The sequence below is a fragment of the Gorilla gorilla genome, chromosome 7 (genome assembly GCF_029281585.2).
Source record: "Gorilla gorilla gorilla isolate KB3781 chromosome 7, NHGRI_mGorGor1-v2.1_pri, whole genome shotgun sequence".
Taxonomy (NCBI): domain Eukaryota; kingdom Metazoa; phylum Chordata; class Mammalia; order Primates; family Hominidae; genus Gorilla; species Gorilla gorilla.
In genome coordinates this window covers 143,650,292-143,669,276 of record NC_073231.2, presented here as the reverse complement: position 1 = coordinate 143,669,276, position 18,985 = coordinate 143,650,292, and the positions used below count along the sequence as shown (strand labels likewise).

At 40.5% G+C, this 18,985-nt stretch overlaps 1 protein-coding gene across 1 annotated transcript in view; it reads left to right on the top strand.

The window, feature by feature from the left end:
- LOC134758974 (uncharacterized) overlaps positions 1 to 17,148 on the top strand; it is a 251,425-nt gene extending 234,277 nt beyond the window's left edge. Inside the window, exons 2-4 of the mRNA XM_063708899.1 lie at positions 11,006 to 11,174; positions 14,830 to 14,936; positions 16,999 to 17,148. Coding sequence (XP_063564969.1) covers positions 11,006 to 11,174; positions 14,830 to 14,936; positions 16,999 to 17,148 — 426 coding nt within the window. The remainder of the gene's footprint in view (positions 1 to 11,005; positions 11,175 to 14,829; positions 14,937 to 16,998) is intronic.
- Positions 17,149 to 18,985: the final 1,837 nt, after the last annotated feature.

Below are 18,985 nucleotides of genomic sequence, written 5' to 3'. Positions count from 1 at the left end.
ATGAGTAGCCAGTATATGTTCAGGCAGCATTTTAGATCCTTTGCACACATTTATCTTGTTTAATCTCTGAGGCAACCCTGTAGGCAATTGTGTCACTGTTTTAATAAATTGAAATGTACGCACACACAGAAAGTAAGAATTTGAGGCCCTGAAATGTTAGGTGACTTCCCCATGGCCATTTGTCCTGAAGAGTCACAGCTGAAGATCTGCGAGAGATGTTGCCTCACCCCAATGGCCCTTTCTCTCTCCCTCTCTCCTTTTTTTTTTTTTTTTTTTTTTGACAGAGTCTTGCTCTTTCGCACAGGCTGGAGTGCTGTGGTGCGATCTTGGCTCACCGCAACCTCGACCTCCTGGATTCAAGCGATTCTCCTGCCTCAGCCCCTCAAGTAGCTGGGATTACAGATGCCCACCACCATGCCCGGCTAATTTTTGTATTTTTAGTAGAGACAGGGTTTCACCATGTTGGCTAGGCTGGTCTCGAACTCCTGACCTCAAGTGATCCCCACGCCTCAGCTTCCCAAAGTGCTGGGACTACAGGCGTGAGCCAGAGCCACCACGCCCGGCCCCAATATCCTTCTCTTTAACAGCAAGCCAGTCTGTGCTGCTTATGGTAGAAATGACCTTAGGAACCATATGCTCAACATAGAGCAAATACAAGTACAGTGATTTTTAGAGATTTAAATTAAATATATTACCATAAATCAAACATCTGTTTGTTTTCTAAAGATCAAGCAGTGGAGAGTTCATGAGTTTTAGTGTCAAAGGGACCTAATTGCAAATGCTTGTTCTATTTTTTTTTTTTTGGTATGTAATTTTAGGCAAAATTCATAGCTTTTTGGACTCAGTTTTTCATCTGTAAAACAAGGTAAGTGGTGCCCATCTTGGGAGATTTAAAGGAAAGTGTATTAAGTCAGCTCATGTAAAGCTCTCAGCAGAGTGTGAGGGACAAAGTAATTCTCAGTTCCCTGAACCTGACTAATAAGGACCAATGGAAGTCCTTTTTGTTTCTCCACAAGTTCTTCAATGTGAAAAAATTGCTGGTTCTTTCTCTTTTCTCTGACTTACCATGGGCCAGGTGGTTTATACTATACTTTTATAACACATCTTAAATTATTTTGTATTTAATTCTTCATGCAGAGAGGAATCAGGAAGCCCAGGCCAGAAGAATCATCTGGATGGCCCGCACTGTCTTAAGCTGAATAGAATCACTGCTTTGTAAAACACTGCTGTAGGGGGATAGTCTGTTACACAGCATAACTATTGCATCCTTGAGCGCTGGGTGTGGAGTTCAGAAACGCTTTCAAAAGGAACCTATATCTTGAAGGATTTTTAAGCAGGACATTCCGTGATCACATTTTCTCTTTTAGTAAGATTTGCCTGTTTGAATAACAGACTACAGGGAGTCTGTTGTAGGTTGTCAAGGAGACAAGTTACTGCAGGGGTCCGGGCCAAAGACTCCCAGTACTCGAAGCAGTTCAGTGTAGTAGGGAGAAGGAAGGGATGTATTTGAGAAATGTTTGGAATGCAGAATTCTCTCTGGAAAATTCCCTTGATTTTTCCCACTTCAAGTTCGAATGGTTCCCTCCCTCCTCTACTGCTTCCAGGGACTTAAGGCATTGACTTCAGCTTTCTGAGCACTGCCAGGAAGTCTGTGCAGGACACTCTCCCCACCACATGGGGGAGCTAGAGGACAGAGAATGTGCCTTCCGCAGGCCGTGCCCGCCCTCACTCAGCTGTGTTCCTAGTAGTTTCATAATTTCTTACAAAATAAGTCAAAATGAGTTTAAAGTGAGTGATGCTGTCTTCAACTATTTTTTTTTTTGTCCTTTTTCTGTTGTGGAAGAAAAAGGATCTTCTAGCAGAAGCCCAGAGTTTGGATGCTTCCCCCCATGGTCTTTGATTTTGGTGCTTAAACATCTCACTATTCGATTCTTTGAAATAAGTGCCCACATCTGTGTCTCCTTTTTTTTTTTTTTTCTTCTCATCTTCAAAATGTAGTTCCAGCGTCTGTGCTGTTTGAAGTCATGCAATTCTGTATCTGAAGGCAGGCGACGATTCTAACATATTTATTCAGGGAGACACAAGTACTTCTCTCAGTCCTGAGACTCGCTGCAGAAAATTAGACACGAACTCGATACACAGAAATAACTGCAAGGCAAAGTGTTCTGTGGCTACACCTCTGGACAGAGCCCGGCCTCCAGCTCACATGGAGACATGTATATATATAGAGACAGATCAAATCATTGGAAAGACAGCCTCTGGCCCTCAAAAACTGTCATTTTCAATCAAGAGCAGGAGCTATCCGTGAAATTAAGAAATGCTGAAGAGGGTGAAGTCTGGAAGGAAGGGAGCTATTCCAGAATTCAAACTGCTGGGATGAGCCCTCTTGAAGTTAATAATATATTAGAATAATTGCCTAAAAAATGTGCCAGTCATCGCTCTTTCATGCCTTATGAGATGTGTCTGTGTGTTGCATATGTGTGGGAGGAGGAAAAGGAAAAGAAATAGTAGGAGGAGGAAAAGGAATAGAAATAGTAGAAGGAGGAAAGGGGGAGGAGGAAGAGGGAAGGAGGGGACAGAAGGGGAAGAAAAGGAGGGAAGAAGAGGAGAGGGGAGGAAAATATAGAACGGGATGGTGGGAGGGATTTTTCCCTCCTAGGTAAAGGAGAGGATTTGCCTTACATTCTAAAGCCGTCCACCTCATAACATTTCCCAGCAGGGTGACTTTTTGCCAATTTGACCTCTTTGGTTCTCAATTAATTAATTACTTATTTATTTTTGAGACGGAGTCACTCTGTCGCTCAGGCTGGAGTGCAATGGCACAATCTCGGCTCACTGCAAACTCCGCCTCCTGAGTTCAAGCAATTCTCCTACCTCAGCCTCCCAAGCAGCTGGGATTATAGGCCCTTGCCGCTACAGCTGGCTAATTTTTGTATTTTCAGTGGAGACGGGGTTTCACCATGTTAATCAGGCTGGTCTGGAACTCCTGACCTCAGGTGATCCACCCACCTTGGCTTCCCAAAGTGCTGGGATTATAGGCATGAGCCACCACGCCCGGTTCTCAGTTAAATTTTTTGTCAAGTGAGGTGATATGTGCAAGTTCTCTTTGCCCTGCTGAGTGATAGCAAGTGTCAAGTAATTGAGTGAATGAGACAGTGTCTTAGCAACTCACTATATATTGTACATGTAGAAAAGGCGATGTTTATTTGTTGTCAGTTACTCCTCTTATCAGATGGACAACCCTGACTTCCCAAACAGGTAAACATCAGCCTCAGCCTTAGTCCAAGTTTTTTCAACCTGCATCCAAGTCCTTCAATTCAATGAATGAAACCAGACTCACGAAGCAGAACACCTGAGTCTTATTTGTGCTCCCATCACTTCCCAAGTGGTTTTGGGACAATGTCAGTTTTCTGATCTATACTATGGGTCGTAGGTTAATACCTAGCTCACAGGGTTACTCTAAAATTCAGATGAGATGGATGTGCAAATGGAGATGCTGTATGTAGATATTTACTGTTGCTATTGCCAGGAATAAGAAAGCAACTAAGTTTCAGATGTCTTTTCTATCCTCTTGCATGACCTCTTTCCCTTATCCAAATACAAGGAAGCCCTTTCTATCATTGGTGAAATATCTATTGGGATTCTTCCTTCCACTTGACTGTCTTTTTACAATAAAGGTGAAGCGTGGAAGAGGTAGTTAATGTCATAGATAAACGTAGGAAGTTATGGGGTATGTGTGAGTGTGCATGTTGGCATGGAATGTGACACACACAGTTCTTCCACGAATCCTCAAGCTTCTCCTTGTCTTTTGCTACATGTCATATTGAGAAGTCTGGGAAATACAATCTGATTTGTCATTTAGATTCTATTCTAGATGCTTGGTATCTTGGAGACAGACCTTTGTCTGTCATACTTACTCTGAAAACAGTCATGCTTCTAGTGGTTCAATTTGCTAATGCAAGGGGTGATTTTATGTGAAGCCATGCTGAATAAGTGCCCCTGCCACAAATCGAATGACTTGCACTCTTTTTATGCAGGGACAGTCTGAGTTCTTGATACGTTTTTGTTGAATGTATGAATGAATGAAAGTAAAACCTAAAGGAATTGAGCACCTACGTTAAGATTCTTTGACTTTGTGAAAATCACTTAAAAAAATACCTTTCTTTGAGCTTTTTAAGATTTTTTACACCTTTTTTTAAGGGGATTGTCTGTGACTTTCCTATTATCTCAGAAAAACAAACCCTCTGTTAATATGCCCTGGCAACACAGACAGCACCCTTTAGATTATATATTTAGATTATAGAGGACTACCCTGCACCATCTATATAAAGTTCTGCCAAAAAAGCCAACAACAATCAGCAGTTATTCAAGCTTTATTTATTTTATTAAATTATGATATATTGTATTGAATATATTGCATGAAATGTTATTTTGTTCATTAATCAATGTAAGTGAACATTTTTGTCCTTTAGTTACTCTGTACACAGCATAAATTGTATTTTGTGGTATAAAGAAAGAATTCTCCAAGTTACATATGATAGAATCTCTATAATGGGAGAATTCATTTGGAAAAAGTAAGTTCGGGTTGTTGTGTTCCACTGTGTGATTCTGCTTGGGCTCTGAGAGCTTCCTACCCAGGCCTTATCTCAGTGTTGTTTGCGCAGCTAGTAGTCTCGCTCCTCCTAGACAAATAGCCCAGTTTACTGTTTGCTAAAAAACTGGTATATTCCCCAAACCCAGTGCTGTTCAGCTGTGACGCAAACCCACCGATGTGAGGCATTTATCTGGGCCATATTATGCTTCCCTTTCCCTTGGGATTGGGAACAATGGAAACCAAGGCTAATATGCTGATGACAATGTTGCTTGCTTTACGATGAGTGATAAAGTCCTTTGAGTTCCACCCAGATGTCTTATGTCTTAGGTCAACCTTCAGGAAATGGTAACAGGTGAGCTCTTTGTAAGTAGGGTAAAATAAAATTTCAAAAATGAAGTATTCTGTTGGTATGAAATGATACAGGGTAACTTTCTGCCACTTATTTCTAAAGGGTGTGATCTACTTTCCCACAGGCTTTGGCATGGAGTGGGGCAAAATTAGGATCTAAATTGGAGGGCATGGTTCTGCTAACAGGTCCTGCTTCACCATTGTAAAAAGCTGATGAGAGAACTGTAGGCTGATTGAAGAAAAGTGCCTAGGAATTTTTTGTCCCAAACAGACCATGATCTTTAAATATTTTTACTTTGAATACTACTAATACATCCTATAATTGAATATCTTACTATATTCAATGAATACTCGTATATTGTAAACCAAAGATAGCAACTATAAAACCTATGTAAAGTTTGTAACTTCCTCATGCTTTTTAGTTTTTGTTGACTGCTTTCTCATTGAAAAAGCAGTAAAGTCTTGAAAACACAGGAGACCTGTGTATTTTGGAAGGAGGCCTAGGGAAGTTTCAGGGAAGTGCCCAGCTGGAGGCAGAGGTCGAGGAGGGCGCTAGAGGGCGCTAGAGGGCCGTGCTCTACTTCAGATTCTGGCTTGCCGTGATGGCCCCGACCTGGGGGAGGGCTCCAGATTAGCCACCCATGCCTCAGCAGGACAGACCCACTGGCCACAGCATTGTCTCTAGTGATGGCTTCAGCTTTTCTCATATCCTCTCCACAGATAATCTTCGTTATCACACTTTCTTATCTATGTAAAGGTTAAGGAATCCAGTGATAGAAACTTTGATTTTGACTTAATCCTGTCACATGACAGCTGTTGCCTCTGGAACTGACATCTCATCCCTGTACGACAACTTTCTTATCTGTAAATGAGAAAAACATTTCTTGCTCAAAGGGTGCTTCGGAAGCCTAGAGGTTATGCAGGAAAAATCCTATCAAGGATATGCTCCAAGCAGATGATGTGTTGGCGTTGGTGGTGGTGTTTTTATGAGATGATTTTGTTGCAGAGGTTATGCTTGTCCTGCCCTTATTCCCCAGACCTTATCACTTCAGTGTACTCTTATTGACTGACTTCCAACTACCAGCACCTTAATTGCTTTGACAGGGATTTCTACAGAGCTGCAGGCCCAGTAGAATGGCAGGCCCCACAGCCGCCCTCAAGCAAGGGATGGTTTGAGTTTTTATATAAAGACGTATTTCTTGAAAAATGCTAAGAGAGGGATGTTAAGTGTTCTCACCACAAAAATGATGGCTATGCAAGTTAATGCACATGGGAATTAGTAAGATTTAACCAGTCCACAATGTAATATAGACTTCAAAACATCATGTTGTACATGATACTTAAAATTTTACCTGTAAAATTAAAAAATGGATACATTTGGAAGAACAAAAGAAGAAAAATGAATTTAGAGTTGCTTGGCCCTCAGATGAAATAGTTTCTCCACGGGACTAAGCACCAGTTGTCCAGAGCGACTTGCTAACTCATCCTTCACTGTCTCCTCCTGTTCCCCCTGCCCTGTCCTGGCTCTCTACAGCTTCCAAATAACAACTTGCATTTGCATCCTTGATTTGAAGTGTACTCCTGGGAGAATCCAAACCCTCACTCTTCTTTAGAATGCACATCTGTTATAAACCCTTGTTAAATTCAAGAGAAGAAACAGCTTTTAAACATTGAAAGTAAGATGTGAAAGAGAATTTATGGACTGGGTTTCAATTATACTAATCCACTCTCCATGTGTCTTAAGTTGTTTCCTTGATGTAAGGAAGGGAACTTTATCAAGAAATCTTAAGGCATTGCTTCTGCTTTCCCTGCCCCTTCCCTTTCTTTAAGGTTTTGGCATCAGAAAGTTGGGTGTTTTAAATACAATACAGAGTTTACTTATAAAGAGGCTGAGGATTCTAGTGATTTAAGAACATATTAGAGTACTAGGAGCCAAAGCAAAAACTACTGATGGGGCTCAGTAAGGGAAGGTATCAATATCGGCATTAGAAACCTGGACTAATTTAGAAAATAGTGATCTTTTGTGGCTGCATGTGGTGGGTCATGTTTGTAATCCCAACACTTTAGGAGACCAAGGTGGGAGGATCCCTTGAGCCCAGGAGTTCAAGACCACCCTGGACAAGATGGTAGGACTCTGTCTTTACAAAGAAAGAATTTTGTTTAAAAATGTAGTTGTGTGGTGGTGCCACATAGCTATAGCTCTAGCTATTTGGGAGGCTGAGGCAGAAGGCTCCCTTGAGCCAAGGAGTTTGAGACTGCAGTGAGCTATGATGATGCCAGTGTACTCCAGCCTGGGCAACAGAGCAAGACTCTGTCTCTTAAAAGAGAGAGAGAGAGAGAAGAAAATAATGATCATTTAATGTGAAGAATCCTAAATGTTTTATTAATCTCTTATCTACTGTGACTACATTTTGGGAATCAATATTTGGAATCAAGAATTAATTGGAGGGACTCATTTTCACAAACATTTTGTAATTCTTGATATGACCATATGCTCCTCAATTATTTTTAATTTCAATACCATCACATATCAATTGAAAACCATATGATGTGTTCGACGTTCATCTTCTCAAGTGGCATTCTCTCTCTCTCTCTCTCTCTCTCTTTCTCTCTTTTCTTTTAGAAATGTGGTCTCGCTATGTTGTCTAAACTGGTCTGGAACTGTAACTCCTGGGCTCTAGTGATCTTTCCACCTCAGCCTCCCAAGTAGATGGGATGACAGGTGGGAGCCACAGCTCATTTTCTTTTTTGATAGATGGTTCATTATTTAAAAAGCACCGTGACCAGATTCCTATGCCATGCTTCAAGCCTCCTAAAACACCTAGATACTATTTATCTCTGCTCTTCTAGATTTCTCCATCCACATATCTTTACTCATAATGGGCTGTAACTGACCTTTAGCAAAGGTGACCCTGGACTTTAGCAGATGTGTTCTAATGCAACCAAGATCAACAGAAACGCCATCCTACAGTATGAGAACCTCATAGCTCTCTATGTTCACTCATTCATATTTCACTCTTGTGTCAGAATTTCCCATTTTTTCCTTTTATTTACCCAGTGGTTAGATTCTTGAAAACTGGTGGGTATCTAGCAATACTTCATTTAAAATAGATAAACGGATGTCCTCATCAGAAACACAGATAAATCAGAAAATATATTCTGGTAGTTTATTTTTGTTTAAAGCCAGTGCTATCCTTTACTGGTTGCTATTGTAACTCATTCTCAAGCTGATGTCATTGCTATCCCCTGGCTTTAAAAAGTAATAAAGCCCAGTGATCTCAACTTTACTTCTCTATCCCCTACTTTGGTCTTTAATTTCACCACAGAATAGATACTCAAAAAATAATTATTAAGTGGATAAATGGATGAATGTGAACAGTGAACAATTCAGGGAAAATAAATTTTAAAAACGTTTATTGAGAAACAACCAAAATTGCTAACAATGTATGACAAAGACAGACACATCTGACCACTCCACTCCTGGTACAACTATTCTCCATTGCTGGTCTTTCAGGACGGTCTTGGGGAAATGCAGAGATATTTCAGAGTAGCACATTGATCTCCATGTCTTTGTCACGTGTTTCTCTGATGGTGCTTTCAGTGAAGTGTGGTTAGTAATCCATTGTCTGAGGTCTGTTACTTTCCAGTGTGATAGGGAACCTCAATATTGACTCCAAAGGGCATAGCCTTTCGTGGTCTTCTTCTGATAGTGTCCCTGTGTTGTTAGATGATGTTCTGCAGAAATCACAAAGAATAAACTCACATATATATACCATCAGGCTGCAATGGGAAGTTAGGGGCAAACAGAAGGGGGATCATGCACTTGGATTAATGTCATGCTGCATTTGTCAACACAATGCCTTCTCAACATTTCACAAGCAATGCAAAACATAGGAGTATGCAATCCACATGTTTATATTTTAAAAGAGTTGAAAGTGTAAATTCAATAGTTGTCATATAAGAGGCTGGCATATACATTACTGCATGTCCTTGCAGTAAAACTTATCAAGTACTCTGTAACTATCATCCCCAAAGTGCAATATGAAGCTTTCATTTATGAAAATTACATATTAAAGACATAAAACGACCAAAATCCAACCTAGCTGTCCTTGTTTTCAATTAAGTTGGAATATTGTTAAGGAGACCCAAATTGTATTCCCAGGCTTGCTGATTAATTTCCTCAGGTTGGCTCTATCATTCATTTCCATAACTTTATTATTCAGGGGGATAATTGCTGCAAAAGAAATAATGATTCAGAAAGGTAATTCTATCTTGACACTTTTGCAGGACTTTTTGCAGATGCTTCATACCTTAACAAAGACTGGAGAAATAAGAGCTTTTGAAAGATAATTATAACTTCTTTCTTCCCTGTCCATGTTATTGATTCTTCATACACAATAGCAAAGCTGTTTCAATGAAATAGCCAGATTTCAAGTACAACTTACTAGTTTTTCTTTTTTATTCTTCTGTTTTCTTTAAAATTTGCTCTCTTTTCCTTGGTATAATATTTTTCCTCCTTTCCTTTCTTCCTTCCACCCTGTCTTTCTGTCTACCTATTTTTCTTCTTCACAAATTCATTCATTTTTAGTTATTTTGTATTTTTTAGCATATGGCTTTATTATCTTTTATTTGCCATTGTTATCTTCATTAGCTTTAAATTTATGATTCTTAACTTTTCTTTCTTTTTTTTTTTTTTTTTGAGACAGGGCCTCATTTTGTTCCCCAGGCTGGAGTGCAGTGGTGTGATCTCAGGTCACTGGAACCTCCGCCTCCTGATTTCAAGCGATTCTCTTGCCTCAGCCTCCTGAGTAGCTGGGACTACAGGCGCGCCTGGCTAATTTTTGTATTTTTTGGTAGAGACGGGATTTCACCATGTTGGCCAGGCTGGTCTTGAACTCCCAACCTCAAGTGACCTATCCACATTGGCTTCCCAAAGTGCTAGGATTACAGGCGTGAGCCACCGTGCCCGGTCTGATTCTTAACTTTTAGTTCTTTATCCTCTTCTCTCTCATCATCATCTTCCACAGTAAACTCCTATGTCCCTGATCTTGTTCAAGATATGATGCACCTGTAATTTGGGGATTAAATAATATTATCAATAGCTCACCGTTACCAGTCCGAAAGTGTAACTGGAAGAAAGGCTTTTGGGGAACTGCATTCACTCATCAAAACCCCATGTTTTCTCCATTTCTGCCCAACAGCCTCATTTCAAGGCGGAGCACTCGTGTTGTCACAGTAAAGCAGGGGTGCCTCCTTCTCCCGTCCAGAGAGAGTCCGTGTATCCATACTTCCTTTTCTTTCTTCACTTGATTTCTTTGCTTTATTTTTTTTACCTTATTTTCTAGTTTTTACTTAATCATGATTTTATTTACTGTCTGTATTATTTTCACATTCTATTTTGCTTTTGGTATTTCTATTACTTTCTTAGGTTTCTTTTATTTTTTCTTTTACTTTTGTGTCTTATGACTTTTGATCACTTGCATTTCTGTTTTCTCATTGTTTATATTCCTTTCTTACTTTTCTTTCTTCCTTAACTACATTTTTATTTTCTAATTTGTTTTCCTTAATAATTATTTTTTCTTTTGATTTTAATGATTTCCTTTCCCTCCTTCTCTCCTTAATTTTCACTTTCTCTGTTCTTTCCCTTTTTTTTTTCGCCTGCATTCATCCACATCCCCCTCTAATGTTTTTTTCTTTTTCTTAACATTGTTTCTGTTTCTTTACATTTTCTGTTCTTGACTTTCTTTCTCCCTTATTTTTTCTTTACTTTCTCTTTTGGGTTATTTTCTGTCAGCACTTTCTTTCCTTTTGCTTTTCATAGATTAGCCTATGATTTTTAATTTTATCTAAGATTTATGTACTTCCATTTTTCTCTAGTTTGTTGATTCTTTTCTTAATTTTTCTATATACATTATTTAACTTTATTTTTCTAATTAAAATACTTCCTTTTTTTACATTCTTACATTTTTTCACATTGCATAATTGTGTTATTTTCCTTCTATTATCTTGTATTTAATTTTTAATTCTTATTTTTATATTTTATCTCACTTGCATTTTTTATAGATGTACTGCAGTGCCATGCTGGGCATCTTAAAGAACAAGGCATTGTCCTCTGCAGACACCCAGGCTGCAGACTTCAAGGACTGGAAGAAGAGCTTTGCGTCTTCTCTCTTCTCTATACAGACACAATCTGTAGCAGCAAATGTGTTACAGATGAAGGACAGAAGCTGGGGTAAGTTGGTGCTTACCCTTTCTTCTTATCAAGATGAGAGCCACAGCAGCCCCTCAGTCCCCAGGCCTGGTTTTCTTCCATTCACCGTGCTGTTTTCCAAGTTGAGGCTTTTAGGGCAGTAGGGAATTCTGCCTTGTTTTAAATAAACCTCTCCAAACTGCTGCTGCTGCTGCTTTAAAAGAGAAAAAAAAATCTTGTATCAGAAGACAGAGCATTTTATTTCACACTAAACTTGAGGTGTATAATGCATTTATCTCTGTGAGAGGCAGGTACCTCACTGACATAAACGCACACCAAGGGGTGAATAAATGATTATCATATTAATTTCTCAGAGCTGGATGTTATGGGAGAAAAGCAGAAAGCTTAAAAGCTTGAGATTCGTAACATGGAGAGAGCCCTGGGAAGAGAAAAGGACAGAACACAGAACCTGGAGAGAAACGGCTTCTCTGTCTGGAGATTATAAGATACAGGCTGGATTCATTTCTGGAAATGGCCACTTTCACGTACAAAGGGCTTAAGAGCTTACATGGCACATTGGCACACATTGTACTTAATTTATTGAAATTGCTTACCACCTATTCTACCTTTATCAAATGCTTTTCAAGGACATAGTATGAAGAATACAGTACTGTTAAAAATAAAGGAAAGACAAGTCCCTGTATTCATAGTAATATTCTAGTTGAGGGATGACAGAACGTAGACAAATAATTGCATTCTATGTAGTCACAGGGTAAAAATATATTGACAAAGAGGTAGAGCAGAAGAGGCAGATAGAGTGTCCTGCAGAAAAGAGGAGCTGTGTGTACTCCTTTGAGAGGGCAGCTACAGAAGCTTTCTGATAAGGTGACATTTGAGCAGACAGAGAGAATGATCCATGCATGAGTGTCTGTGTTGGGGGAAGGGGGAGGAATTGCAGGGCTAGGGAGTAAGGTTGGGGGGTCCTAGGATTGCAGGGCTAGGGAGTAAGGTTGGGGGTCCTATGACAGAAACAAGGAACAGCAAGAAAGGGGGTTAGTGTTGCTGGAGTGGAGTGAGAACAGGAGACAGTTGTAGGGAAAGACATGGGGAGGGTGGCCTAGAGCTGACCATATATAGGCCTTGAGCCCATAATGATGACTTCAATGTTTACTCTGAGATGAGAACATCATTAGTGATCTTGAGCATAGACATGCTATGACATGACCTTAAATAAAGGAGGAATGTTCCAGATGCTGTTCAAAATAGAACAATGCAGAGCAAAAGAGGAAGCAGGTGGCCCAGTGAGGAAGCTTTTAAATTTCTCAGGTGATAGACAGTGGTTGAAACTAGGGTGACAGCCATGAGGACAATATTCTGAGGACAATTTGAAGATGCAGTGGGTAGACTTTACTAGTGGATTGGATAATACATGAAATGTGGGAGAAATAAAGAAATACTGAGTTATTTCAAGATTTTTTGGTTTACCATCTAGGAGGATGGAGTTACCACTAATTGGGATAGTGAATGGAGTTAGGGAGGAGAAAACAAGCAGTACTGAATCCAGATCCTGTGGGACATAAAGGCAGAATTTGGCAGCTCTCTTAAAAAACAACAAGAACAACAACAAAAACTCTCAATTAGCTACTGGAAGTTAGAAGGAATCAGTGCAAGTGACGGTCCTGAAGCTTCAGCTTCATTAGCTCCATGCTAGATCTTCTGAAACTACCATTTCAGATTTGGGTATTTTGAGCTTGAGTTACTGCGAAATATCAAAATAGAGCTGTTCCCTGATAGCTCTTTATTGGAATCAGGGTTAACAGATTTCAGTGAGAAAGTTCTCATCTTCTAGACGGCATTAAAATTCTGGAAATAGACTGAGCAAAAAGCCAGAGCTATGAGCTTTGGGCACTCCAAGGTTTAGATACCAGGAAAATGAGGAAAAGGCCGCTATTGAGGTAGGAAGAGGACCAGTACTCTCCATTTTTGGCAAATGCAGAGATCAACTCCTGCAGTCTGAGTAGGATATGGCATCTCTCACAATCACTAATGGGCAGTAAGGAAATGCTTATAAATGGTAGCTGCCATTTTTTCCCCTGACTTGTTCCTATCATGCCCACCTTGTTGAAATAGTTTGTTTCCACAACTTCTTCTTCGTCAGCCCTTTACTTTTCTTTTACTCATTGATGCTGTTTCCTCTGAAATTCTATTTTGATGTGCCCAGAGCTCAGTTCTGAATATCTTTTCTCTATTACATTCTCTCTCATCCAGTCTTATATCTTAAAGTAGAATCGTATCTACTCAAGACTCCAGATTTCTCTCTTCAGTGCTGACCAGTCTCCTGAAGTCCAGACTCATTTAGAAAATCACCTGTATGACAGGTGAACATCATGTATGAACTTACATTAAACTTTAAAGGCCAAAAATATAATTACTGATTTTTGTTGATAAAACTCTTTTCCATTTCTTCCTCAGTAAACTGCTTACCACACACCCAGTTATCCAAACACAAAACAGGTTTTCTTGATTATTTTGTTTCACTCCAAAATACAAATCTGCCAGCAAGTCTTATGTGTCTATTTATTTGCACTGCCACTGTTAACCCACTGGCTTAGGTCAACATCATCTCTTGCCTGGATAACTATAACATTACTGAATGCCCTGCTTCCCTCTGAGCTACCTATATCCCACATTTCACCAGAAACCAGGGGGATGATTCAGACCATGGTTTAGGTTGTATCACAGCAGTGATGAAAAGCTATCAAGAGCTTGAATTTTACTTATAATAACTCCAAATTCCTGGTCATGGCCAAGAAGTCCATCGCCCAATCAAAGATCCATCTCACTGTCCTTGGTCCTTCCAAACATGGAAGCTGTTTGGAAGTGGAGCTTCCTGTGCTCCACCACTCTGGCTTAATTTCTATTCTTTGAAAAAGTTGACTCATGAGGTTTCAGCCCAAGGGCCCTTGTTTGTTCACCTCCTGGCCTGGAGGGACACTTCTCCCAGATTGCTATATGGGCCATGCCAGGTTTTCACATAGTTTTCACGGAACATCCTGTCTGAAGTGGCTTTTCCTGCCTCACCTCACCAGTCTGTCATGCTATTCTGTTTTATAGCATTAATACAACTCATTCTTTTCTTAATTTTTCTCCATGAGTTATTTGTTTTTTCTTTCCTTGTTTCTTATCTGTCTCATGCCTCCCTCGTTCTGCAATAGAATCCCCAAGAGAGGTTTCTCATCTGCTTTTCTCTGTGCTTTTTCCCCAGGAAGGAACCTCTACCTGGTACAAAATAAGCATTAAAATATTTATTTAATAAATGCTCAGCTATCAAATTGAAGACCTTGGAATGAATTCCAACTGTGTCTTTTGGCTATTTAATATTTATTAATGACATGGATACTTTAAGAGGTGCTGGAAATACCTTGAAAAAATACGCAGTTACTTACCTCAAGTACTTTAGGGTTAAATTTGGAGACACACACATATAAATGGGCTGGTTTAATCCAGTGTATTAATTACAGCCAAAGGAGAGGGAACAATGATATGTATGGGAACACAGAAAAGATGATTCAACTTTAGGAAGCCCAGGAATATTTCAGGGAGAAAGTTCCATCGAAGCTGAGACTGTAGAATGAGGATGAGTTTCAGGAGATGGTGCTGTGTTGATTGGGGGGCACATCTTATTCCATGTGCACAGTCCTAGATGTGAGGAGGAGGTTTGCTCATATGGAGAGCTGCAACCTTCTCATTGTGTCTGAAGCATTTGTGACAAAAGGATCCTCATCAGAGGTCAGTTACAGTGAGGTGAGTCTAAGACCACCAGGCTAAATGAAAGATCGATGTGATGAGGTAGAGGAAGAATAGTGCATGCTACAGAGGATAGTGCATGGTACAGGTCCCCAGGGCATGCGTGAAGGAAACATTAGTAGGAGGGAATGAGAAGCCATGTAAGGAGAGCAGACAAAGGTGAGACAGTCGTGGAGCAGAGTTTATCGAGGACAAAGCTTTTGAAGCCCATCAAAATATTCTTTCCACCCATAGGCATGTCTCCATGGGGCCAGGGATGGATATGTGACTTCAGTCACCTCCCTAGGGATTTTTAGAAATGGGGAGGGTAAGACAGCCTCTACTGTAAGGGGCTCAACAAAACCAAACTGAAATTAATAGTGTTACAAGAAGCAGGACAAGTAATGTCTGGAGATTCGGTCCCAGTCCTGCCTTTTTGATGGGAACTTCAAAATTCCAATCAAATTTCTGGTAGCCTTGTTATCTTGTTGTTGTCTGACTTGAATAGTAAGTAAGTTTGGAGACAGCTAGGTCCTCACAATTTGAAGTAGAATTTATCTGATTTATTTCAGACTCACATCCAGGTAGAAACATCAGAAATAATATGTTGCTTCTTTTAGTTATTTTATGTTTTATTTGTTTGTTTGTTTTTAAGTAAGAGAGGGTGAAAGAAACATGAACCAGAAGTGAAAGCGTAAAACTGGAAATATTTCCCTGTGACCCCTAAGGGTGAGGACTTCTCATCTTCGGTCTGGCTCTGACTTGTGATCCTGAACATATTCCCCAGGCATCCTCATTGAATCCCCATCGCCTGGGCGTGAAATGGGCTCTGGAACACATGCTCTCCAATTCCTTCCTGACTCTGCTATTCTAGGTTTCAGCATAGGAATGCCCAGATGCTACTGAGAAATGTGAACATATGGATGTATTTCTGACCTGCTGGAGTACGCACTGCCTCCTTAGTTACCAGGCAGAATGAGCTCATTACCCAGGATTTCACAGATGTCCCAGGTCTTCATTAGGAAAACTATTTGGATCACAATTTCTTAATAGCTTTTCAAAATATTTTGCTTTGTCTCTCATTTGATTCTTGTGCCTTTTAGTCTTTGGTGGGGGCAGGGTAAAAATAGAGGGAAAAAAAGAAAATTACCCCCTGACACAAGCACTTGTTACAGAGGAATACTGCCGTAAGTAGTATTATGTAGAAAGTCTTTCAAAAGTATTAAGTTCAGATTTAAAAACATTTAGGATTGCCTGCTTGCTGACCAGCCCCAGGATAGGATGCTGGGGTTACAAAGGATAATAAAACATGGGTTCTATTCTCTAGCAGCTTATGACCTGCTATGAAAGTATCACCAACAGGTTAGAGTCTGTTAAGTGTAAAGAGAAAGGTAAACATGGTTCTATGGGAATTCCAAATGGCCCAGTTTCAAGTTTGAGGGTTATAATGTTTGCCCCAGGAATCTCTCATGAATTCCATGTGAATTAGACAAGACCTTGTGTATGGAAGTGTTTTATAAATATGTGATGAGAGACATATCTTTATCAATTGTTATGCTATCAATTTTGCAAATTTTCTCAGCACAAATGAAACATTTGATCACATTGCTAAGGCCCTTCCAAGGCCCTGGAATGTGTACTTGCCAACAAGATGACTTAGAGTTTAAGTTTTATTATCTTTCCAATAGTTTGCAGGGTCCAGTTCAAAATAAAAATGTGAGGCCCTTTATTCTTAAAGCATTAAAATTATCAAGGAATACATCCAGACTGTGAGCATCAGAAAAAACGCCTGAAGACATTGAGCCTATGTCCATGGGTAATGGCAGATGAGTGTGACAGGAGCTTCAGAGTGAATAGATCCTTATCCTCTTTAGCAGCTCTCAATTGCAAATTTTCTAGGGCAGATCCCAGGAAGGTACCTGCTGGCTTTAAAGCAAACTCTTCTACAGGGATGGGAAAGCATGTAGCATTTGGTAATCATTGAATGAATTACCTTAGCTTTCTCTATTACCTGGATTCGTGGATTTGTCTCCATCTCCAGCCCTTTCCCTTTCTATTCACAGCTATTGGGGGCCTATAGTGCATCAGGCATGGATCCATGTTAGAAAATTGTCCCAAGGATAACCAGGACCTGCTGGAGCACAGGTATGCGGGGACCTCAGTAACAAGGCCCAGGGGACTGCAGCAGTCCTCCAGTCAGTTAGCCACCAGTGCTCAGTGGAAAATCTAGGAAGAACCCCAGGTCAACAAAATGGAGGTCAGGACATGAGGCAGTAAAAAAGTCATATTCCTTATATGTGAATCATTTGGAGTGTTGAGCACCGGAGAGTAATTCTTAGAAACTTCTGAAGCATCTCTTGAATACTGCTGATTGGATTAGAAATCTGCTCAGGTAAATGAATGTCAGTCAGTCCAGTTCTAGGAAGCTGGAGAGCGAAGCTAGGGGATGATGCTGGAGCTCCAAGGATTAGATCAGAGACCATGAACCACGTGATCTCTGGCTTGTGGGTGAGCAATTGGCTCTTCCTTTCATGAGGCACTGTGGTAAAGTAGACCTTGATCTGAATCCCGGCTTAACAAATGGTGTGTTGTGAAATATTTGCTAAATAATCTGTATATTAAGCTTTATAGATTTTATTGGTGAATTGAGGGCAACTGAATTGGCTTAGCCTGGGTTTCTCAGAAAGCAGAACCTCAAAGAAAGGCTCAATTATAGCATTATGTATCTTTTGAAATCAGGAGTCAGTACAGGAGCCAAGCTGTAGGGGAGAAAAAGCCAATGCCAAGATACAAGTGGAGTGAAGTCACTGGTTCCTTGAGCATATCAGGACCTCCAATTCAAGAAAATAAATGGGGAAGCATTGATGCATTGATTAACCTATGATTCTGCTCAGGCTGTGCTATGATCTGAAGATTTATGTTTCCCCACAGCCATTTATGGAGATCTTAACCCCTAAGGTGATGGTATGAAGAGGTGGGGCCTTTGGAATGCAGTTAAGTCATAAGGGTTCCACCTTCCTGAATGAGATCAGCGCCCTTGCAAAAGAGGCTTGAAGAAAACTGCTCTTCCTGCCATGTGAGGACACACAGAAGGCACCATCTATGAGGAATAGGCTGTCACTAGACACCAAATCTACTGATGCCTTGTTCTTGAATGTTCTGTCCTTCAGAACTGTGAGCAATATGTTTTCGTAGTGTATAAATTGCCTGGTCTGAGGTATTTTGTTGTACCAGCAAGAATGGAGTAAGGCAGGTTGTGATAACAAAATACCATAGACTGAGTGGCTTAAACAACAAGTGTTTATTTCTTATGGTTCTGGAGGCTGAGAAGTTCAAGATCAAAGTGCTGGCCAATTTGATTTCTGGTGAGGGTCCTTTTCCTGGCTTGCAGGTGGTAGTCTTTTTGTTGTGTCTGTCTGTCAGGCCTCTGAGCCCAAGCTAAGCCATCATATCCCTTGTGACCTGCACATACACATCCAGATGGCCGGTTCCTGCCTTAACCGATGACATTCCACCACAAAAGAAGTGAAAATGGCCTGTTTCTGCCTTAACTGATGACATTATCTTGTGAAATTTCTTCTCCTGGCTCATCCTGGCTCAAAAGCTCCCCTACTGAGCATCTTGTGACCCCTAATCCTGCTCACAAAGAACAAATCCCCTTTTTCCTTTACCTACCCAAATCCTATAAAATGTCCCCACCCCCATCTCCCTTCACTGACTGTTTTCGGACTCAGCCCGCCTGCACCCAGGTGAAATAAACAGCTTTATTGCTCACACAAAGCCTGTTTGGTGATCTCTTTACACAGACGCAAGTGAAATTTGGTGCCGTGACTCACATCGGGGGACCTCTCTTGGGAGATCAATCCACTGTCCTCCTGCTCTTTGCTCCATGAGAAAGATCCACCTACGACCTCAGGTGCTCAGACCAACCAGCCCAAGAAACATCTCACCAATTTCAAATCTGGTAAGTGGCCTCTTTTTACTCTCTTCTCCAACCTCCCTCACTATCCCTCAACCTCTTTCTCCTTTCAATCTTGGTGCCACACTTCAATCTCTCCCTTCTCTTA